Here is a 24293-nt window from a genome sequence, read left to right as displayed (position 1 = left end):
TTGAACGGGTTCATGACACCAGCAGGTGGCAGATAAGTATCACGTGCCTCGGGACACGGCAGCCCAAGGAGGACACAAGATTGCTTAAGTAGCACGCTGTTCCAGGAAGGCAGAACTTGAATTCAATCACGGAGAGACATCTGACAGAGCCTCAAATGAAATAGCCTTTTCTTAAAACCAGAAGTGCACAGTTGAACAACATTAATGTCATAGACATAAGGAACGGCTGAGGAAATGTTCCAGACGGAAGAGATGCAAACTAAATTCAGTTCCCTTAGGGGCTGAAACCCACAGCCATCGAGGGTACAGTCAATCCTGTTTAGATTAGAATACACGGGACTGCAGAGATGCCCGGCAGCTAAGGGCACTGACTGCTCTTGCAGAGGACTGGGATTGGTTCTTGGCACCCGCATGGGAGCTCCCAAGCATCAGTAAATCCAGGGGCTCTGATGCCCTTTTCTGATGCTGGAGGGCACTAAGTACATACATGGTGCACATACACACATGTACACAAAACACCTGTGCACATAAATAAATTTAATTTTTTAAAAATTAGAATATATACTAAGTATTAAAGTGCTGTAAAAATTATGCATTTATACACATTGGTAAGTGATGCTATTTGTTTTCATCAGATATCAGTATTGGAAAGCACACACTGAAGGACTCAGGAGGAAGTCCCTCTTCAAGGTTAGTTAGCTTTAAGAATCCGAAGCAGGGTGGAAGGTCAAGACAAGTCTGAGCGAAGGGCACACTGGTGGGTCATATACAGCTCTTATTTTTGTAATATTTCTGTGAAGTTTGAAGGGCTTTGGTATGTTTAAAAGTATTTGTTTTATCCTTTGAGAATCTTATACACACACACACTACATATTTCAACAACATTCAACGAAAGCAAAAGGAAAAGGCTACCATACCTGTATTTTTCCTCTTACAAATGTGGTGATGTCATTCTCGTTCTCGAAGATGGAGAGCGTCTGCAATAGATTCTGCTCGAGCCATTCCCAGTGCTCAGTCACCTCCTTCCTGGAGCCACCTGCACAGAAGCAGAGGGGACAGTGGCAGATGTCAAGTTTCACACCAGAGGCATGTTAAGAACCAAGCTTACTTCACCAGTATCCAACACTGGCAGAGGAGATTGCTTGCCCGTCCCGGAGTTCTGACTTCAACGTCCCAGAGAAGAGACACAAGACAACAAACATGAGGACCCCCCAGAGCAAGTACTGGGTTCCAGATTATGCGAACGAGGTCATCCCAGAAACTGAGATGGTTCAGTTGACGAAGCCACATACACCACAAAGGCTTATGAGCTGGGAATTTAGCTCTTTTATTCCCCCTTCCAAATGTGCAGTTTACAAGGTGACATAGATCCTGTCAAGATGTGAGCTTTTTGTGCTAAGCTACAGCAGGGGTGAGCAATGGTGGGCCCATGGAGATATTATAAAGTGAAAAAAACGAGCCTTGTTCCATTCTGAATGAGATGAGAGCAGAGCCTCACTAGAGGATGGTAGCCACCCTCCCCAGTGCGGCTGCCTTGAAGCACAGAGATGAGCTCATCCTTGCAGCTTCCAACCAAGTCACTAATTTCTGCCAGTTGCTAAGAAACACATGCCACCTCACTTGGAAACCTCCAAATTAAACCATCCTAGCCTTGTAGTATATGTAATGTAACTACCCTGCAGGGTATAACAGAGTGACCGTCGGAATGAAGTCTGGCAATGCTAGAATAAGCTCCCTTTATCATGATCCCACGGGGTAGAGGCTGTAGAGATAAACCACCCTCAGTTACACATCTCGATGGCAAGTGCTTCCTGTCTCCACACGGAGGAGAGGAGCAAGCTTCTGGTGCCATTGGTTCTTCGGATGCTGCCTAAGATTCCCAAGTCATCTTTTAATGGGATCTCAAGAATGTCCAGTAGAAAGTCAGGCTATCACAAGCTGACTCCCAACAAAGGAAGAAGGGTGAGAGACATGGGTGTTACCTGCAATTATACTCAGATCTTTCGTCTCAGAACTCAAGTATCTTTAAGACTGAAAGGCATGCTCCAGGCACCTCTGGACCACTCTTGGAGGGAAGACAGAAAGAAAAGGAAACCCAAGTTCACATTCTCTCACTTTCGGACTAGACACTAAAATGTCTGATAATGAATACTTACGTGAGGCTGGTTTGGGTGCTCAGTGAACATGTGCATGGCCCTCGGTTCAATCCCAAGGACGTCAATAAAAGATAAAACTGAAAAAAGGATGCTCTTGCAAATGCTAATAAATCGGTTCTCATCGGAGCAGTCATGTGAGCCCCTGAAGAGATCTTCTGTATAATAGACACTTTCCATGGCTCTGGGCCAAGGGCAAGCATGTGTAAGAGCAACATGATGCCAGTACCACACGAGGCTATGGCAATACCTGCAACTCAAGTAAGCCTGGCCCCTCCATCTGGCTAGCATGAGTGAGCTGGCTATCTTTAGACAGTTTTTAATATCCATCTCAAAGAAATGAACACACGAACAATGGCTCCTCCTCCCCGTCAGACTAGTCCTGTGGCCAGCACAAGGGAGAGTGTCTATAGACACAGTTTAGAAAGTGGAGAATTAGAGTGATATATTATTGGTGTTTTAATAAATTAAGCTGGTCTGAAGGTCATTGCAAATCAACCACACTAGTCAGTCATACACACCAGGCAGTGGTTGCACACACCTTTAATCCCAGCAGCCACACTAGTTAGTTAAAAGCTGGGCAGCGGTGGTGCACACCTTTAATTCCGGCACTAGAGAGGAATATAAGATGGGAGGAGACAGGTCTCACACTCCGTCTCATTCTGAAGATTCAAGGAAGCAGGATCGCCATTTTGGTTTGATCTTCAGTTTGAACCCCAAATCTGTCTCCGGGTTTTTATCACGCATGTTACATTTGGTGCCCAATATTTGGGGTATGAATTCAGGAAAAAGCCACTGACACAGGCTGACAGGCTGGAACTACACTTGGGGCTCCAGCTCCACCTGGCTAGGCTTTCTTTTCTTTTTATCCCAAGCCTCTGAGTGAGTTTGGGATTTTCCTGTTGTGGCCTCTCTGAAACAGTCTCCAGCTGCCACCCAAATTCCAGAAGAAGCTGAGCTCTAAACACCACAAGACTCAAGAGCCCTAGACTGGATGGTTCTGTTCTGTCTTCAGGTAGCCCCTCACCACATGTGCTTTTTCCCAACCCCTGCACGTTTTTTAGATAGGCACCTCTCTCTCTCTCTCTCTCTCTCTCTCTCTCTCCCACCCCGGGTTATCCCTGAGCCCCCTTCTCTAGCGGCTGCCAAAATAGGTAGCTGCCTTGAAATCCAGTCAGACCTTTACTGTTCTATGCAGCAGCAATAACCCCACATCTTTATCAATATCATCAGTAGATTTGGTAAGACAATTAGTGTGGTGGTACATATCTTTAATTCCAACACTTGGGGGCAGAGGCAGAGAGATCTCTGTGAATTCAAGGTGTGGTAGCACATACCTTTAAGACCAGCACTTGAGAGGCAGAGGCAAGTGGATCTCTGTGAGTTCAAGGACAGCCTGGACCACTGGGGGAGTTCCAGGACAAAGATACACAGAGAACCTGTCTCAAAAAGCCAAAAGTTAAAAGTAAAAATAAAATAGAGGTTAAAATAAAGCCATGTAAAGATGAAAAATACACAGAGAATCTTGATACCGTATGTTATTATGTTCTCTTTGAATTGTTTGAATGCTGAAGAAGCAACAGCTGCTAAAAAAAAATTTGCTTATAAATGCTGCTGAATTAATCCAAGATAGGTAATTTGAAAATACCTTGACTTCAAAATTGAAGTCAAAAAATATGTTGCTTTGGAGAAGAGATTTTGCTTTTGCTTCCACAGGACATGAGAGGCTGTGGATTCATTCTGAGTTAAGAAAAATCTGGTTTGATCAAGGAAGACCACCTGAGAAATCTCTGGTAGGAACAGATGGCCCAGATGTCAGAGTTCTATATTTAGAACAGGTTCAAGACTGCTGCCTGAGATAATCAAGACTTACAGAATACTCCAGTCAGGACTTGATCATAATTCTAAATTTTCTTTAGGTCACCATAAGATTATCAGCACCCTCAACCAGTAGGAAGTAGCCTAGAAAACATGCCCACATTCTCAAAAATGGACTGTAGATGTTCTTGTTTCTTAAAAAAAAAAAAGAGGGAAAAATGGTGCAAGACAATTGTATTCAGTCAATTATCTTTTAAATAAATGCTGATTGGCCAGTAGGGCAATCAGACAGGAAGTAGAGGTGGGGCAATGAGGAATATCCTGGGAAGAAGGAAGCTTCCTCCACAGTCCTGTCTGTCCAGACACTGAAGAAGCAGGATGTGACCTGCCCTGCTGAAAAAGGTACTGAGGCATGTGGCTAACATAGATAAGAATAATGGGTTAATATAAGTTATAAGAGTAATATGAAGCCTGAGATAATGGGGCAATCAGTTTATAACTTATGTAGACCTCTGTGTGATTTTTCTTTGGGACCTAAGGACTGCAGGAACTGGGCAGGACAGAAACCTCTTAACTACAAATTAGGAATTCTTAAAGGGAGGAATTAGTTAATGTAAAGAGTTATTTTCACATTAAAAAATGGGAAAAACCTTTACAATGGAGGGATTGGGTCTCTGTATGATAAAATGATATATAGTTTGAAAATGGAACAATTAAATGAGAAGGCATTTATGCAATTCAATTGTAAACATTATCAGCTTTATCATTTTTGTCTTATCACTAAAAAAGTTGGGTTTATCTGAGTGCTAAAATGCAGACCTTAAAAAACCTAATAAAACAGATCACAGAGATATTCAAATTGAGACAGAAGAATTTAATGGAGAGCCAATTTCAGCATTGCATTATAAGAATAGGGAGGAAAAGCCTAAGCTTTTCAGAAAACCAATCTTAATATATTCAGTAAGCTTATAGGAATCGCCAAATGGCAGAGGCTCTGTTACAGCAAACTGTACTCCTATGCCAATGTTAGATTAAGGAGATCCAAGGAAGTAATAGTCTCATATGGCATGCATTCACCTTTTGTGAAACAAATATTAAACTCATGGTCAGTTTGTAATAGAATTATCCCTAAAGAATGGTTAGAATTGGTTAAAGGTGTTTTAGAGCCAGGTCCAAAATTACAATAGAGTATGTGGTTCAGAGAAGAAGCAAAGATTATTGAACAATAGAGTAAAGCTAGAGGTAGGGAAATCTCCCAAGATCAAATTCTTGGAGGAGAATATGCTACTATAAAAAGACAAACTGTAGATGATAACCATATCCTGGATTTATGCTGCACAGCAGCTTTGAATGCTTGGGACAAAACTGGAGAGAAGAGAAGAAAATTGAGTCATTTCTAAAGTTATACAGGGCCCAAAGGAAGCCTTTATGGATTTCTTACAGAGATTGACTTCAGCAATAAATGGAATGATACCAAATGCAGAAACTAGACAAATAATAATTGAATCTCTAGCTTTTGAAAATGTTATTTCTCAATGAAAAAGGATAATCAGGCCACTAAAAACAAGGTCAGCATCTTTGGAGGAATGGACTTGAGACATGATTAATATTGAATCTTATGACTACGATGAAACATAGATAGTAGAGGAGATTTCCAGAGGTTAAAGAAAAAGAAAAATGTCAAATGTAATAATTGTGGAAAACAAGGTCACTAAAGTGATTGTAGACAGGGCATTTCCAGAAACAATGTTTTTTCTAAGAATAATCCATTCAGAACGTCCCTCCCTTCTGGATTATGCAGAAGGTGTGGCAAAGGCAGATATCTGACTAATGAATAAAGGTCAATGAGGAATATTCAAGGTAATCCTTTGCCATTAGAAAACTCCATGAGGGGCCTCTCACAGGCCCCCATGCCAAATTCAGTTCAGTCATTTCCTGCCATCATAGAGGAAACTCTTCCTCAGATCAATTAAAGAACCTAATGCCACACACACACACACACACACACACACACACACACACACCACACGTCTATTCTTGTTCAAGGTATTGTACCTATATAGTTCATTTAACTTTGTAATTCAAATTTCTAGTCCTTGAAAGTTATTATTACCAACTATTTAGGAGAATAAGAAAATGCGGGTTAGTAAATAGTCAACTATTAAAAATCTAACTTGTAATCACATTAGATATGTTTTCAAGGTCAAACAGAGATACATTTTTAGATACACAGGTCATCTTCAAATACTTCAGAGATCTACAGAATATGGCATTTAAGGTGTCTTAATATCATTGGTTCTCTTTTCTTTTCTTTTTATGACAATGAGGCATATCTGCTCCTGGCAGCACCAATCTACCTCAGAGAAGATAATGGGAACCAAAGAAACTCCACATGGAGTTTGCTTTCCTTGTGACAAAAGTAAACTGCTGGGCAAGAAATTAGTCTTGCCTCAACTGCTGACAGTATGCTGCCCTAATGGGACAAGCAGGACACAAAAGAAAGTGACCACCAAACTTTGCCCAGACAAGGTAGGTCAGTCCTTCAAAAACTCTGCTTCACGGAAAAGTGTGTCAGGCATTCTAGGCCTGTAGGCTGAAGATTGATGCCCCAACATTGCAGAAGAACTTTGGGTGACTGTCCAGGAAGTCAACTGTTTCTGTCATTTCTCACAATTTTTGGAAATCTCTTGCTTATACTTACTGCTTAATTAATTAATCATAATCAGTTAATATTATTTCCTTCTTCAGTCTCTGAGGGAGTTGAAGACTAGCTAATTATAGCTATAGTTTTTCTTGTTTATCAGATGCAGAAAGCAAGTTATGATAGAAAGTAAATTAGGTATAAGACTTTGGACTCACAAAGTTAGGATAGATCATGGGATATTTTTCTCTGAATTTGTCAAATGCAAATGGACTAGACATTGTTGATGGATTTATTGCCTGCATATATTATATATAGTTATTAAATATAATTTTCTTATATTAGTTACAGTCTTCCTTTTTTACTTTAGACAAAAAAGGAGAAATATAGTGGTATATTATTTTTATTTTTCATAAATAAAGCTTGCCTGAAGGTCAGTGCAAAACAGCCACACTAGTCAACCATATAGGCCAGGCAGTGGTGGAACACATCTTTAGTCCCAGTGGCCACACTAGTCAGCCATAGAGGATTGGCAGTGGTTCACACCTTTAATCTCAGCCCTAGAGAGGAATACAAGATGTAAGGAGACAGCTCTCACACTCATTCTCACTCTGAGGATTCATGGGGGCAGGATCACCATCTCAGTTTAAGGTAGCGAGAAGAGCCAGTGGCTGGCTGCTTTGCTTTTCTAATTTTCAGGTTGAACCCCAATATTTATCTCTGAGTTTCTATTGCTTGTGCTACAGGGAATTCTTTCAAATGCAAAATGTATTATTATTATTAGGAAACTAATCCACTTGAGGAGTTTGACAAAATTTTTAATGCTTCAGATTAAAAAAAAATAAATAATTGGAAATTAAAAAAAATCAAAACAAAACTCTGGACTTTCCTGTACTCTGGTTATTTCTTCAGACTGTCTGAATTTTTCACCTAAAACTCAAACCCTTCTTTGCTGAGGTCACTGACCCTATGAGCTGTGAGATGCTGCTGCTATCAAGGTCACCTTGCAGAGTGAGCGCCAACCCAGTGCCCATCATCCTGCAGTTCCATCTGTGCTTCTTGGCATGAGCATTCACTGAACCTTCGAAAAGAGGCTCATGGAGAGATGGCACAGGGTTGCTGAACCTCTGCCTATCCACTCCGCACGATCCCCAGCCTGCTTTTGCCTTTGATGTACATTGTCTTACTGCATCATGAGTGTGCCAGAAGCTGGGTGTGGCTTGCCAACAAAGATCTGCTTCTTGAATGGCATCTTAGCACACTATGCCCATTACATGAAATCACACCATGACCTGTGTGTGTATGTGTGTGTGCGCAGGTGAAAAGGCAGCCTTGGGCATCCATCATCAGAGAAATGATGCCATCTACATTATTTTTAAGATAGGGTCTCTTGTTGGCCTGGAACAAACTTCCTTAGTTTCTCCTCCTGTTACTGTGAAAAAGTACTCTGGTGAATACAACTTGAAGGACACAGGGTTTATTGTGGCCCACAGTTCAAGGGCTCGGTGAAGCACGGCAGCGATGTCAAGGCCACTGGAACTTCAAGCACCTGGTTCCATCCCATCAGCACTCTGAGACACAGGGAGAGGAACTCAGGGTCATGGCTCAGTTCCCGTTCTCCATTTACACAGTTCAGAATTTCAGCAAGGGAGTGGTGCCACCCACAATGAGTGGATCCTCCCACCTCACTTAGCATAGTCAAGGGAGTCCCACAGGAGGCTCCCTAGAGGCCTGTCTCCTGGGTGATTCTAGAGCCCAAGTTGTTGAGCTGACAGTAACCGCTACGCGTCAGTGAGGCTAGGCTGGGGCTCTCGCGACTGTCTTCCTGACACACGGATACAGGAACATGCTACTACACCTAATTTTTTCACATGGACACTAAGGATTGAATTTATTCATGTCATCAGACTTGCACAGCAATAATTTTATTGACCAGACTATCTCCTCAGCCTAACATTTAGATTCCCTGTTTCCCTTACATGATCCAGCCCATTGGCTCCACTCAACCTCAGTATTCCTTGGTTGTCATGGGTTAAGAAAAACCTATCAGGTTTAAGATTCGTGGCAGAACAGATGTGTCTTAGCTTTGCTCAGCTTTGGATGACTTTCAGTATTGTCTTTACCTACAGCGCCATGTATGTGTATCTCCGCCACACCCACTCCCACTGTAGGAATAGTGTGTGCACACACATCAACTTGACAAGCATCTACCCATGCCCCCATAATGCCTCACCCTGATGAAAGCCAGATGCCCAGCATGGTGGCACGAGCCAATAGTCCCAACACTTAGGAGGCTCAGGCAGGAGGATCACTGTGAGTTTGAGGCTAGTCAGGACTACATGGTAAGACTGTCTCAAAACATATTGTGGGTGAGTGTGTGAGGTGGCTTAGCGGGTAAAGGCGCTCTTGGCAAGCCTGATGACCTGAATCCAATCCCCAGAATCCACAAGGTGAAAGGAGAGAGCCCATTCCCACAAGCTGTCCTCTGACCTTTACACTCACGACACTCTCATGCCCCACACTGAAGCAACCTCACAGGCAGCTCTGCCACCATGACTGACAGGATCTGGCCTATTCCTGGAGCGGTTTGGGGGAAACATGTTTGAATTCAGAAGCAAAAGAAAGGGCTGGGCTGTTGAGTTTCTGGAAAGGTTCTGTGTACTGAAACAGCCATAAAAACAAGCTGATTCATCTGGACTAAGCTGGGAAAACAAAGGAAGCCAAAGGCAGGGCAGAGAGCTCCGCTAGGAAACAGCCAGGCCCACGCTTGATGTCCTCCAGGTTACTACTGTCTGAAGAATGAGAAGCTTGTCATTTCGAGGGTTTACAGACTGGCATCTGTAGGTTTCTCACATGCGCCTGGGCACATTTTCAATCCTATGTGTGATGATGACAGCAAACACTGAACCACTGTGGTCTGAAAACTCAACCGGTCTAAACGGCACCTGCGAGACCATGGGGTGCGCTCGAAGTTAGAAGACAGGAATGTCAAGACAGAGAGTGAACAGAGGTGGAAGGCCCGGGGATTGGTGGTTAGCACTTGTGTGGCATTGACAAATAATCCATGTTGGCCTTTGGTCCTGAGACTGCAGCGCTGCCCTGAAATTTTCTCACTTTCGGGGGGAGGAGGGGAAAAGACTGAGAGAGAATGTTTGTCTGCAAACTTCACCACAAAGACCACTAAATCTTCTAAGGGTTAAAAACAGCCGTGTGCTGTTTTCAGGTGTGGAGCAGGCTGAATGAGTCTGACGTGATTTAGTTTTCAAATATACAATGTTCAGAATTAATCAAATAAAAGAAAAGCAAAGACGCCTGCGGTGGTTTGAATGACCCCCATGGACTCATGTTGAAGGCTTCACCCGTAGGGAGCAGCACTACCAAGAGGTGTGACCTTGTTAAAGGGAGTGTGTCGCTGTGGAAGCAGGCTTTAGGGTCTTCCCTATGCTGAAGGTAGGGCTGGTGTCACAGTCTCCTGCTACCGCTGCCTTCGGATCAAGGAGAACCCTCAGCTCCTTCTCCAGCGCCATGTCTGTCTGCCTGCATGCTGCCATGTTTGCCCCCATGATAAATGGACTAAACCTCTGAAACTGTAATCTAGCCTCATTTAAATGTTTCTTTTATAAGAGTTTCTGTGGTCTGTAGTAGCTTTTTTTTTGGGGGGGGGGGCACCAGCCAGCTCCCAAATCATAACATGGAGACTTACTATTAGTTGTGACTGCTTCTCCCACTAGCTCTTTGATGTGGGATTCCCCTCTGTATGCTGTGAATGCCATTGGTTAATAAAGAAGCTGCTTTGGGCCTATTGTAGTTCAGAATAGGGCAAGGTGGGAATTCCAAGCAGAGAGGAGCGAGAGAGTAGGTGAAGACAGTTAGAAGCCATGTAGCCGCTGCAAGAGACAAACGCCAGACGCAGAATGGAACCTTATTGGTAGGCCACAACCACATGGTGATACACAGATGAATAGAAATGGGTTACTTTAAGATGTAAGAGCCAGCCAATAAGAATCATAACTTAGTAGGCCAAGCAGTGTTGTAATCATACAGTTTGTGTGATTATTTCCGGTGTGGGCAGCCGGAAAACAAATGAGCAGCCTCTGCCAACAGCTTTTTAACTAATTTTATCCTGTTTCTCTTCATCTACATCTTATCTCAGGGCCTTTTACCTCTATATCCCACTCCATGTCTGTCTGTCTGTCTGTCTGGTGGCTGCCTGCCTGCCTGGGCCTGGGTGTCTTCCTCTCTTTCTCCCTTGTTCTCCCTCTCTCTCTTCTCACTTATTCTTTTACTGCCAGACCCACCTATCCCTCTACAGCCTCACTACTGACCATTAAGCTTTTTTGTTTGTTTGTCTTAGTTTTCGTGACAGGGTTTCTCTGTAGCTTTGGAGGGTCCTGGAACTCGCTCTGTAGACAAGGTTGGCCTCAATCTCATAGAGATCCGCCTGCCTCTGCCTCTTGAGTGCTGGGATTAAAGGTGTGCACCACTACTGCCCAGCAATTATTAAGCTTTTTATTAGACCAATCAGGTGCCTTAGGCAGGCAAGGTGAAACAGCAACACACCTTTACATAACTAAACAAATGCAGCCTAAATAAGAACAATACATCTTTATATAATTGAAGTAATATTCCACAACAACTTGCATTGTCATCTGGCCCTCACATTCATGCCTACACACGTATACACACCCTCTGGCACGTGCACCCGCACACACATGAAAAGTCATACACATGCGCATATGCACACATATGAGAACAGCCTTTGAACTACCCAGACTGAAACAATGATTCTAAAAATGCCTATCAACTCCCACATTGCCTATCTTGTGTGGAAGGAAAATTAAGCTGGCATTTTGTTGTTGTTTTTTGTCTACTGCAGCAATAGCAGGAGCAGAACGATCAGCAATGTTTAGTTATTCTCTGGGTCTTACAGCCTAATCACGAGGCCGGCATGGTGTCAGAACAGAGCACAGGGGTGTGAGAACCAGTGCTGAGCTCCACATAGCCAGCTATAACGAGGAATGCGAATACTACCCCTCCTAACCCTCCTAATGGCTGACAAGGTGACGACTGATGGGTCCATCAACTCTGCAGACAATGGCTGAAAAGACCCTGATGAGATTCTGGGTGGGCAAAGAAATGTTGGACTGAATCAATGAGCAGCCACCCAAGGCTCTGTCCCGGCCTGTGTGACAGGCGAGGTGTCTATCAGACAATGCAGCTGACACTGTTATAGGTCATATGATTGCCATGTTAGTGGGAAGCCACACTTATCCACAGGTCCAGAAAATTCCCTTGCCTAGTTTTTAGTGTCTCAGATCTAAGGCAAATTATATACCCAGGATTTACAGATGAGAGTTCTGCTGGTCTACAGATAGTGGTCCATGTCAAGACATGAAGGGCAGACACAGGTCGTCAATGCTCTCCTAATCCAATTCACTCTCAAGGATAACTTAGAACACTGCGTAGGACAAAGCTTTGGTAGCTTATGACTTTCCAAGGACGTGAACCCAATTTTCTCTCAAAGTTTCTTTTACAAAAATTTGTGAAAACCCCATAAATTCAAAAGCCTTTGACATATTTTCCTACCAATTACCAACTCTTCAATTTAACATTAAAATTACAAGCAGCAAGGTCAGCATATCAAAGAAAAAAATGCTTGTGGTGTTGGGGCTTCCGTTTTGAAAGTTAGGAAGTTGGGTTTCAAACACAACTTAGAACAAATTGAATATCATTAAGAAAGAGTCATTAGTGGGTAGATGGGACTTTGTAATGGCTGTCACTTCCTTGGAGTCTTCTGTAAGGAAATTCTGGGCTGTCTCTATGGGTAATCAATACACATAAAAGATGAAGGTTTCCTGGATTCACTACAATGAGGTCATGCAGTGGTGACAGGCACTGCTTAATAGAAAAATGAAGGTGTATCCTTTGGGGGGTATAAATTATGCCACCAGCAATTAGAGCCCGCCGTTCCTACACCTTGGTTCAGCAGGTAATTAACAAACAACCCAGCTTTGTGGACCTAAGTTCCACTCCACGTGCATGTTCATAGAAGGTGAGGGAGGAGAGAAGGGAAGCAGTGAAGAGACCATGAGGGAACAGGATGGATGAAATGGGGGAAGAACAGAGATAGAAAGCAAGGAAAGAGATATCTTGATTGAGGAAGCCATTATGGGGCTAGCAAGAAACCTGGCACTAGGGAAATTCCCAGGAATCCACAAGGATGACCCCAGCTAAGACCCTAAACAATAGTGGAGAGGATGCCTGAACTGGCCTTCCGCTATAATCAGATTGCTGACTATCTTAGTCGTCATCATAGAACTTTCATCCAACAACCAATGGAAGCGGATGCAGAGATCCACAGCGAAGCACTGGGCCGAGCTCCCAGAGTCCAGTCAAAGAGAGGGAGGAACGATGATATTAGGAGTTACCCACAGAAACACTTGACCTGAGCTAGTGGGAGCTCACTGACTCTGGACTGATAGAGGGGGAATCTGCATAGGACCAAATTACCCCCTCTGAATGTGGGTGACACTGTGTGGCTTAGGCAGTCTGTGGGACCACTGGCAGTGAGATCAGGATTTATCCCTAGTGTTTGAACTGACTTTTGGAACCCATTCTCTTAGCAGAGATACCATGGTCAGCCTAGATACAGGGACGAGGATCTTGGTCCTGCCTCAAGGTGATGTGTCAGACTTTGTTGACTCCCCATGGGAAGCCTTACCCTCTCCGAGTGGATGGAGGGGTGGGTGAAAGGTAGAGGAAGTGGGAGGAGAGGTAGAGGGAACTGGGATTGGTATATAAAATGAGAAAAAAATCTTTTAAAAATATAAATAGAAAAAAAAAACCTGTCAAAGCCATCCCAAGCTAGGTATTCTGGGAAATTTCCATAGCCAAGTCAAACCTAAGAGGCTATGGCAAGATAATATGATTGATTTATTGGTAGGATCTCAGAACAGAAAACAAAGGAAAACACTGGGCGGTTTAGGGAATTCTGAAGAAGCTGTGGCCTTTTACTAGTCTGTCAATACCGGTTCACTGGCAGTAGGAAGACGCTGCTAATAGTGGGACCGTAGGTGGGAGGTGGATGCGGTCAACGGTCTTGAGGTCTACCTGCTCCATTTTCCTATAGACATAAATGTGTTTTAAAAATAGAGCCTATTAATGAAAAAAAAATAAAAGGGGGCAAAATTAAATCATAAAACTAAACAGTAAACTGTCACTCTGGCTTTTTTAACTGGCCACAAGTAAACAGTGCCCGTAGATGTCTTGACCACTCTGTGACTGTCAACACTAGCAGCTTTGTTTGCTCCTGTTCTAAGCACAGGTCATTGTAGATACTAGCAGGAGGAGATAAAAACCTTACTGCAGCAGCTCCGGGGCTGAACCATGAAGGATCCCCAGGTAAGCCCTTCTTAGTAGACCCATGTTCCCCTTCATTTCCCAGCTTCCCTTGCAGTTAGCGAGGCCTTTCTGAGAAGTTCTAGCCAGTGTGTGCAGACACTTGTGGCTGAGGAAGTGAAACCCAGCTGGGCTGCACTCTGCTCCCTTGTAAACTGACCCTCAAACTGTGGCCCACTCGAGATGGAGGCTGCATGATCCCACAGGACAGAGTGAGAAACTTTACTACAGTCAGCCAACAACACTTTGGTGGTGAATCGACCGAGGTTCACTGCCCTACGCTCACGCGACTGCGTTCAGCAAGCACACTCCTTCCGAGCTGCAAGCATCTGCATCCCAGAACTCTGGGACTTACCGCAGGCGATGGTCCAATAGACGAGAGAATCTGGAGTCTGGTACAGGATTCGGTACGGTGCGACACGGGCGCTGGAGTCCAACACTACATCAAGGGTACCCACCAGGAGGCCTGGAGATGGAGAAGCAGGAAACAAGTCAGGATTTTCATGCCAGAATCCCAAGTCATCAGCGCGAGCTGGGCCTGAGATACCTCTGACTAAGCTGGGGACGCAGGCATAAGTATCTGATTTGGTGTGTCAGGATGCTCCACCTGTATTTTAACCTGCCAAACTTTTCTTTTGAGTTGAAAAATTTAGTACAACTCAGCTCAAACTACTAACTTTCTACTACGTTCAAGACAAAGCCTTAGCGTGCAAGAATCCCCAGGGTACCTGCAAAGAAAGACAGAAAGTCACTGTTTCAGAGTGGGCAGGTGTGAGGCGGATTCTCACATAGTAGTTCTTGGCCATCTGTGACGTCGTCACTATAGCTAGAGGCCGTGGGAGCCTGCTCGGACCTCTGGAATGATCCATCAGTAAAGTGGAGGGCGAGGCCATTCATTTGTGGTAGCACAAAGCTAACTTTGAATGTGTATATCCTCAATGATCTGACACAGTGTAGACAGACTTGTCTTTTAGGGCTGCCAGCACACAAAAGTCTGGCCTTAGCTTACTTAGGCTGATTTCTGATTAGCTCTTGCAGCTTCAATTACCCCAAATTTTTAAATCTACATTCTCTTATGTGACTCAGTTACCTTTGCTCTACTCCCCATCCTGCTCCCTCTCCTTGTGACTGGTGACCCTGCCCTTCTTCTTCCCAGAGTTCTCTCTGTCCAGAAGTCCCACCTCTGCCTCCCTTCTAGCTATTGGCCATTTATTTTTTTATTAAACAAATCATAATGACATATCATTACACAGTGTAATATCACAAGAACACAGAGTCAACCTGGACCTCGGGAAACTGCTCACATGTACCATGTCTGGAGAAGCGTGGCCATGTACTAAGGGGGCTTAGCCTTGGCACAAAGAGACATGTCTTCCAAACACATGCTCCCTTAAGAAGAAGCTGGGAGGTGTCTGTAAGGAATCACTGTTCTGGCTACCTGGTTCAAGACCAGTCAGTGCTGGACAGACACACTCTCTTCTCAGAATTCTAAGCCCACCTGTTGTCATGGGGACGACTCCTTCAAAGTGAGAGCTGTCATCGGTACATGTGCCTTTCAACCATCTTCATCCAATGTCCTTTTATCCACCCCGAGCAAGCACTACACACCGAATGTTTCCTATATCATTCTGAAATAACAAGAATGGGCAGCTGGGGACCCACATCCACAAATTCTGTGAGGTTTCATCAATCAGTTGTTATACTCGACTGAGCAAATTTAAAATATTCCTGCTGTCATTAGGGTAAGTGTCTGCCACAGATCCATTAGAGGCTAGCAATAGGCCCGGCTAGTCTATTTTCTGAGAGTGGGTAATTAGTCAAGAGCAGAGGCTGTAGGATTTGGATGAACATCACCCCACGTCTGTGTGTGAAAAGCTGGGTCCTCAGGGTAACACTCTGGCAGGATCCTGGAACCTTGAGATGATGGAACCTGGTGGGCGGTCCCTAGGTCACTGGGCTCCTTAGAGGACTGTGGGGCCCTTGTTCCTCCTCTTTGCTCCCTGACTGTAAGGCAAGCAGTTCTTTGTGGTATACTCTTGGAATCATCCGTCTACACATCTATCAAAAAAGAAATGGGGTTTAAACCAGGGCTAAATAAACCTTTTGTTTTATAAGTTAAATTACTCAGCTATTTCATCACAGTGACTCAAGTTGGCTCAGGCAAGTCCCACTATTTAAATGTCTTTAATTAGCCCAAAGTTACACAGGACCCAATACACAGTAGGGCTTGGACTCAGAAGGGGCAATTAAGGTCTCAGGACAGTGAAATAACCTTAGGGCATGACACTTGTTTATTCTGTATTTGTTTGTAGAAAGTTGTTTACTTTCTACTGTGTGTAGAAAGGCGATCTCCAGACAAGGTCTCCAGATGCATCCCCAACTGGCCTCAAAGCCAAACTGAAAACAAGACTGGCCTTGCTCTTGAGGCTACCCTCTTGCCTCTGCCTCTCGTTTTGTGGTGTATACATGGCAGAGTTTTCAAACTATTTTCTCAGTTATAGAAAGGGGGGCAATGTCAAATCACTAGCTAGTTTCTGAGGATGAAGGGGGTAGTAAGACATAGGTAGGGGCAACATACTATTTAGAGCAAGCAAGAACCTTCCCAGCGTTCAATGGGAACCTGACTAGAACATTCCGGGAGTCCATTTCTATGTAAGAGTGTAGGTTTACTGGGAATGGCACTGGGGAACACGGTGGTGGTTGGTCCTGAGAGAGGAGAAGAGGGTCTGCCTATGGCTTGCTTCAATGGTGAGCAGCCTCCTGGAAAGGTCCAAGCCTAGGGGAGTCCACAGTAAGCCTCTCAGGACGTTCTGTTGAGGCAGAGCTTATGTGTTCTGCAGAAAACCACTAGGCTCTCTTGACGTGACGCTTTCTTGGGTTTTGTTGCCGTCCATCCCAAAGCAGCACCTTGGCACACACAATCCCCCACAGACCACCTCTGCTTGGCTCTGGCAGCCTGAGGACTAGAGAGAGCCAGTCAGCTCAAGCTAGAAAGCTCGGTGCCAGGTCCAAAGGGGCTCTAGCCACTACGGCGGAGCTGGGCAAGCTATTTCGCTTCACACAGCTCTGATTTCCTTGGTTGTAAAGCGACGACTGCAGCCAATCGTCTTCCTGAACTAGGATTATTAATTAAGAAGCCGAAGTGAGGTAGACCACAGGGAAGGCCTGTGCCCGTCCTTGTTCCGTCCAAGGACAAAGCGTCTCTTTAGACTCCTTGTAAGCCCACACTGACCATCAGCTGACCTGACCCTATCAGAGAACAACAACAACAAAAACAACAACACAGCCTTTTTCTAAAGTGGAAATTCGTTTTCTGTGAACTAGATAAAATATGATAAAAGTCTTTAAAGATAAAAATAAAACCCACATGCCCTGCAGGGTTTGGGTTAGGTTTCCATACAACACCACCGACAAATGCATTTTTTCCGCGTTGTCGTGATGCACGTTTCTCTGAAGATCTCTAGTTATCTTCCTCATCCCGGAGGGGAAAGTGGAGTAGTAACAGGAGAGGCAGAAAGCAAGGCTGGCTGAGGAAAGTGGCTTTCCTCCAGGGCCAGCCAGAAGTCACAGACACGGTCAGGAGACATCCATGGGAGTCTGGCTGTATCTCTAACAGCTGTGTGCTGCCAACATGGCCTTCTTGAGTCCAGCGAAGAGATAATGTCCAGCCTCCTGCAACTCATGCATTTCTGTTCTCAGGCGTGTGGACTTCAGGCTGAGGTTAGGGAGCTGGAGGCCAGGATTAGCTACTGTGTCTAATGAGGATCTATACCCACTGACCATCATCACAGACAGACATCCTCCCGTGGGCAGGCCAAAGGCAGTGCACGCTGGCAGCCCTGGGTCTGGAGTTCTTTACTCCCCTGCTCCCAAGATTCTGCCTTCCAGACTCAGTTTCTCCGTCCTTGTTGGGCCACTAAAATTTTGTGCTCTGCGGTGCGGAAAGAAGGCTTCTGGAAAAGCCCAACTGGATATCCACATCTTTTTTTTTTTTTTTATCCATATATCTTGATCACTCCAATGGCACCAACCAAAATCCATCTCCACTATCACAAGCTTAATAACGGTGCCAGGTGTCAATCAGAGATACAGAAAATGAAGCTGCATAAAGTAGACTCCATAGAGAGAGCTCTAGACTAGAGGTACCAGCTCCTCTACCTGAGTCCGCTTCCGCAGCTGCACCAACTTCCACTAGGAACTAGGAGAAAGCTAATAAACAGTTAACATAAAAATACATGGGTGCAAATTCTTATCACAGGGTCCATGTCAAAATATTTATAAGCAGAATAATATCGAGATATGCCATTATGTTAGAAATGAAGTATTTTTTTGCATGAAAATTCAAAGCAGTATATATTCAAGTAAAATATTGCAAACTGAGCTGTGCTGCTGGCCACTCAAGCCAATCAGAAGCAACCAGAATCCCAGGCCTTTTCACACTTTGGTCACAGTGACCAGATTTAAAAAAAAAAAAAAAAGACTATTTGTGTTATGTGTCTGTGTGTGCGTGAGAGTGTGAGTGTCTACAGGCCAGAAGAAAGTGTCAGCTCTCCTGGAGCTGGAGTTACAGGAGGTTGTGAGCCACCTGATGTGGGTGGTGCCGGGGACTGAACCCAGGCCCTCTGCAAGCATAGTGTGTGACGTTAACGGCTGAGCGGTCTCTCTCCAGCTGCAACCCTGACCAGGTTTCCATCCCACCTAGAGCACTGCTACCTGATCCTGACTCTCACCACCTTGAACGACAGACCTAATTATTTAATGATGCCTCTTCCTAACGCTCAGTGCTGGTCCCACCGCGGCGCTGCATTTATTGGAAAACATCTCTATATCTTGCTTTGCACCCCTCTTTTCCTCCTCACAGGAAGTTCCCTGACAGCTGTAGAAAATGGATTCTGCAGGGCCCACGGGTTCTGCGCTTTGATTGGAAGCCAGTAAGTCCTGAGCGTGTGTTTGATAGAGAAATAGGATAGCTATATATATTGGAACTAGCTCTTGTAGACCAGGCTGGCCTCGAACTCACAGAGATTCGCCTGCCTCCGCCTTGCTGGGATTAAAGGCGTGTGCCACCACCGCCCGGCAGATAGCTATATTTTTCAAGTCTAAAATTATTCTAGTGCTGTCCAAGCTTGACTGACACAAGTCAATACTCCTGTGTGCACCCTTTGTTCATTTAGATTATTAAAAGACGGATGATCTGAACAAAAAAAGAACAAAAGAGACAGGGAGTTGAGAGAAAGAGGTAGAGAGGGATGGGGAAAGAAACAGAGAGGGAAAAAAACAAGAAGAGGGATTTTCTTAGGAGGGTTCTTACAGAACTCTGGGGGAGCTGTCACAACACTGCACCGTCTTCAGCTCCCACACAAAGCACTGTTTGAACAGCTGCCCCAGCCAGCTATTTCTGATGTTAAACAATCTTTGATCGCCTGAGATAACAAAACCAAATTATGGCCCTCAAAATAACTATTGTCTGATCTTCCTTTTTCTTCAGCTCGGGAGCATCTTACCAAGCAGAAGTTCTGTTTTCAGGGAGACTCAGAAAACACTGGGAAAGCAATGCGCCAAAGCCTTCCCTCAGTTGAAGTTACTAGAAGGTGCAGTGCATGGTCACCCTCCACATCTCGAGTTGGCTGGTCACCCTCCACATCTAGAGCATGGCTGGGACTAGCGCGTGGTGGCTGGTCTACAGTGTGCAGAAGATACCACCACAGGGGAGCGGGCCGAGAAGAGCCCGGGGAGTGTGTGTGTCATAAGAAGGTCATGATATCCAACAATCTACTTGTGAATGGTCTCAGGTGATCGCACACAAAGCTGGAGAGGGTCTGGCACTTCCCCAGCTCCTCATCTCTTTCTTCTGAGATGAGGTTGTGACAGGGGTTAGGGGAGTGGGCTCAACCTTGGCTCATGTCCTGGCCATGTATTTCCTTTATGTAGCTACTTCTAGGCACAGAAAGAAAAATAGCCCCCACTTTAGAGAGTGACTGAAGGCATGACAAACTATGTTTCATGGAGCACGGAGAGCAGAAGAAAAGTATTAAGTCTGGCCGGTTAGCTCAGTTGGTTAGAGCGTGGTGCTAATAACGCCAAGGTCGCGGGTTCGATCTCCTTACGGGCCAGAGGACTTACTCTTGCCTGGCGGTGGTGGTGCACGCCTTTAATCCCAGTACTCGGGAGGCAGAGGCAGGCAGATCTATGTGAGTTCGAGACCAGCCTGGTCTACAAGAGCTAGTTCCAGGACAGGCTCCAAAACCACAGAGAAACCCTGTCTCAAAAAAAAAAAAAAAAAACCTTGCATTTCTTGCCGGGCAATGGTGGCGCACGCCTTTAATCCCAGCACTCGGGAGGCAGAGGCAGGCGGATCTCTGTGAGTTCGAGACCAGCCTGGTCTACAGAGCTAGTTCCAGGACAGGCTCCAAAGCCACAGAGAAACCCTGTCTCGAAAAACCAAAAAAAAAAAAAAAAAAGTATTAAGAACTTGGAAACTACATGAACCATCGCAGGAGCTTTCAGCATTCTTTCCAACATTTGTTGCAGGTTTGTGTCTTCAAAGGAAGACGGTGGAGCACACACAGCAAGGAGCTTTTGTGGTCCTTGAGTCTTAGTTTTTCCTCCAGACTTATATAACTTTGTCTGGCACATGTGTATGTACCTGTGCACATGTATTAACTCTGATGTGCTTTGTCATTTATATCCATGATAAAAAAAAATTAGTCACCCTAAAGCTGGGGCTGTAGCTCAGTCACTAAGTGTGCTTGCCATCCAGGAGACCCCAGATTCCCTCCTCATAACTGCAGAAACCAGGAGGGCGTCACACATCTGAATCCCAGGTCTCAGGAGGTGTAGACAAAAGGATGGGAAGTTCAAGGTCATCCTTGGTTACCAAGGATTTGAGGCCAAAGCACCAACAACAAGGAAGGTAGACAATGCTAACAGTTAACTTATATAATAATTTGCAAATCTGCCAACAAAGTTAATTTCCTTTAAAGATGCAATATTCCACTATATAACCATGCTGTTACGTTCAGTTCTGTAGTAAAGGGCATTTAAATTTACTTCCTTGGATAATAAACTCTCGGGCATGTGAGCACATTTCCTTAGGATGGATTTGTTGGGCACTACAGTAATTGCAACCCTAACCCTTATTAGATATCACAGAACTACTCTTACAGGTGCTGGGCAACCTACCAAGAGCCTGATACTGTTTCCCCATGACACCTCCAACATTTAGTTCTACAAGACTTATTTATTTTTAGTTAAACCAACAGGTAAAAAAAAACGGTATCTTCAGGGCCTGGAGAGATGGCTCACTGGTTAAGAGCACTGACGGCTCTTCCAGAGGTCCTGAGTTCAATTCCCAGCAACCACATGGTGGCTCATAACCATCTGTAATAATATCTAGCACCCTCCTCTGGCATGCAGGCATACATGGAGGCAGAATGTTGCGTACATATTAAATAAATCTTTTTTTAAAACATGGTGTCTTCATGCTGTGTGTTTCAATTTGCATTTCTCTGGTTATCCAGCAGCCCAGTAGGTAGGCCTATTCTTCCACAGTGTGTAATCCGCCATTTCTCCTGTGCTAACGTTTGTTGAAATGCTCAGGCGGACCAGGCTTTTTCTTTTGGGCCACAGCTCCCAAGTCATGACACGGAGACCCCTTAGTTAGGAGTGCTCAGCCTTAGCTTGGGCTCGTTTCTTGCCAGCTTTTATAACTTAACCTGTTTCACTTTAATCGACAGTTTTGCCTTCTGGCTTTCTGTCTGTCTGTCTGTGTATCTTACTTTCAGACAGAAAGTCTCCATGACTGGCTGGCTGGTGGCTGCCTGGCTTTTGGCCCTGTGTTGGGAGTCTCTCTTTCTCCCTCATTCTCTTTGTTCTTCTTCTCGCTCACGTCTAGATTTGGCCACCGACTTATTCTCTTTGCTTACCAGCCCTGCCTATCCCTCTCTTGACTAGCTATTGGCCATTCAGCTTTTTATTGGATCAATCAGGTGCCTTAGGGAGGCAAGGTGAACAAATTCTAAACATATTTACATAGTTAAACAAATGCAGCACAAACAAATGTAACACATCTTTACATCATTAGCAAAGGTGGGGAGGGTTGGGGCGGAAGGGGAGGGGTTTCTAGAGGTCACTAGCTTACACCTTATTCTGACTGTCCCTCCCTAGATGTAAACAATCAGTCCAGGACATCTTAGCAGACAACAGGACAGCACAGAAAGTAGCTGAACCAAGACCAGCTCCCGACTACAATGTCTCACAAGGTCAGTGTTATTCTCCTTTCAGCAAGGCTTCTGTGTTGCTGGTTTGTTTCTATGTCTTCAAGGCGAGGCACAGTGCATCGTGTGCTCTGAAGCATCCTTTCTTTTTTTTTTTTTTTATCTGTTTTCTCTTTCCGGGCGTATTTCTGTACCTCTCGCTCTCTGCGAGGCTTACCCAGCTATGGGTGCCACTTTCTTTCCAGGTCCACACCCAGGATGACCCATCCCCAAGTCTCCTGGTAAAATTAATCCCTTTCCTGGTCTCTGCCAACTACCTTTCACTTTATGCTACTACAGGTAGCATATTATCTACCAATTTTTTTAAAAAACTTTGAATATTGTTTTCTCCCATGAGGTTGTGAACTCTCTAAGGGCAAGCACTCAGCTGGAAACTCCCAAACCACGTTCAGAACATGACGCTGGCTGCCAGGTTTGCATCCAAAACACAAGGACTATCAAGCTTTCTGATGGCCATTAGCCGAAGCCAAGAGCGGCTTCCAAACTTCATCTTCACACCAGTTCTCAGTAGAATGGACTTTAACAAATATGTCTTAAATAATTAAACACCAAAAAGCCAAGGACTGCACAGTCAGAGAAGACTGGAACACAGGAAGGCCAGAAAGAAACTCCATTTCAAGGAGGGGGTATTCAAACGCATCTGAAGAAATTGATGTTTCTAATTTCAGCATTAATTTGAGATTTATCTATAATTAATTGGATCAAAAGCTGATACTCTTAGAGAAAAGACAAGCCTCCTTGTCTAATTTTCTATCTTAGTCTGGTGGTGAGCGGCTGGTACCTTCAGACTTTAACTGGCCGGTCAGCACGCTTGTCCTCAGCACACAGACACTGCTAGCCCAGCTTCCTGGGCAAAGACGATGAGTTCTGCTGAAAGGAGCGCTGGGCTTGCTCGGTGAGCATCGACGGCCCCTAACTACGCATGCACAGGGGTTCACAGAGTCAACAAGAGTGACATGAAGGCACCGTAGACCAAGGTGGCCAGCAACACACAGGCAATGGCTGTCCTCTGTGTGGAAGTGAGAGATTCAGAGGAAGGCTTGTCACCGGGGTGGATGAGGCAAGAGATGGGGGCACTGTGTTTTTCTGTGTCTTAACCTACATGCATTATTAGTTATTCTCAAGTTTAGATGTTACCTGCCATTAAGGAAAGAATTAACAGGTTATGGGAAAGTGTAAAACCAGCCTCAGGACTAGGAGTCCATCTTCAGTGTAGAACAGTCTGAAGAGTTTTATTGTCTTAGATATCATATATAGCCCCACTGTTCCAGGATCTCCTGAGAAAAGCAACAAGTCCGTGAACACGAACCTTCTGTAGCTCTTCTCACGTCAACGGCTGCTACCCATGGCATCGCCGTAGCCATGGCTCTAACACAATGGTCTTAAGGAAAAGAGGTGGTTGTACCCACACACACAGCGACCAATCTGCTCTTGGTAGAGAGAGGTACTCCAGAATTTAGGGGCATCATAAACACACTACTGACTCTGTGAGCTATACCAATGTTTCCCAAACTGGCTGTTGCTAAGAAGCAGTTTGTGTGTGTGGTTTTTAGTTTCTGTGGTGGTCTAAATGAAAATGGCCCTACAGGTTCTTAGGTTTGAATACTTGGTCCCCAGTTGGTTGAACTCTTAAGGAAGGATTAGGGGGTGTGTCCTTGTTGGAGGAGGTATGTCACTGGGGGCAGGCTTTATGGTTTCAAAAGCCCACAGCATTCCCAGCTAGCTCTGTCTGCCTTGTGGTTGTATCTCAAGATCTGAGAGTCACCATTCTAGGACCAGGCCTGCCTGCCTGCCTGCTGCCGTGATCCTTGCTATGATGTCACAGACTCACCCTCTGATGCTGGAAGTTCATAAGTTGTCTTGGTCATGGTGTTTTATCACAGTAATAGAAACATAACCAAGACAGTTTCCACTCTACTGTACAGTAAAAGCATGGCATAAAAACAAGCAAACATGCTTTATTGTTAAAATTCAACAGATAAATTGCTCTATATTTCTAGATGCTTA

At 44.7% G+C, this 24293-nt stretch overlaps 1 protein-coding gene and 1 non-coding gene across 2 annotated transcripts in view; one reads left to right on the top strand and one right to left on the bottom strand.

Moving 5' to 3' along the window:
* The window catches only part of Tbc1d9 (TBC1 domain family member 9), a 111060-nt gene that overhangs the window by 47903 nt on the left and 38864 nt on the right, over positions 1-24293 (bottom strand). The window contains exons 2-3 of the mRNA XM_041663360.1: positions 14366-14476; positions 918-1036 (exon numbers count right to left, since the gene is read on the bottom strand). Coding sequence (XP_041519294.1) covers positions 918-1036; positions 14366-14476 — 230 coding nt within the window. The remainder of the gene's footprint in view (positions 1-917; positions 1037-14365; positions 14477-24293) is intronic.
* Trnai-aau lies at positions 20050-20123 on the top strand. Its single transcript has one exon. It is a non-coding gene; the product is annotated as a tRNA-Ile (tRNA).

This window comes from Microtus oregoni, unplaced genomic scaffold, assembly GCF_018167655.1.
Source record: "Microtus oregoni isolate MIOR12 unplaced genomic scaffold, Mior012 000014F_ref0000157, whole genome shotgun sequence".
In the NCBI taxonomy this organism is placed as follows: Eukaryota; Metazoa; Chordata; class Mammalia; order Rodentia; family Cricetidae; genus Microtus; species Microtus oregoni.
The sequence above is the reverse complement of the archived record's forward strand: the minus strand, read 5'-3'. Positions and strand labels throughout refer to the sequence as shown.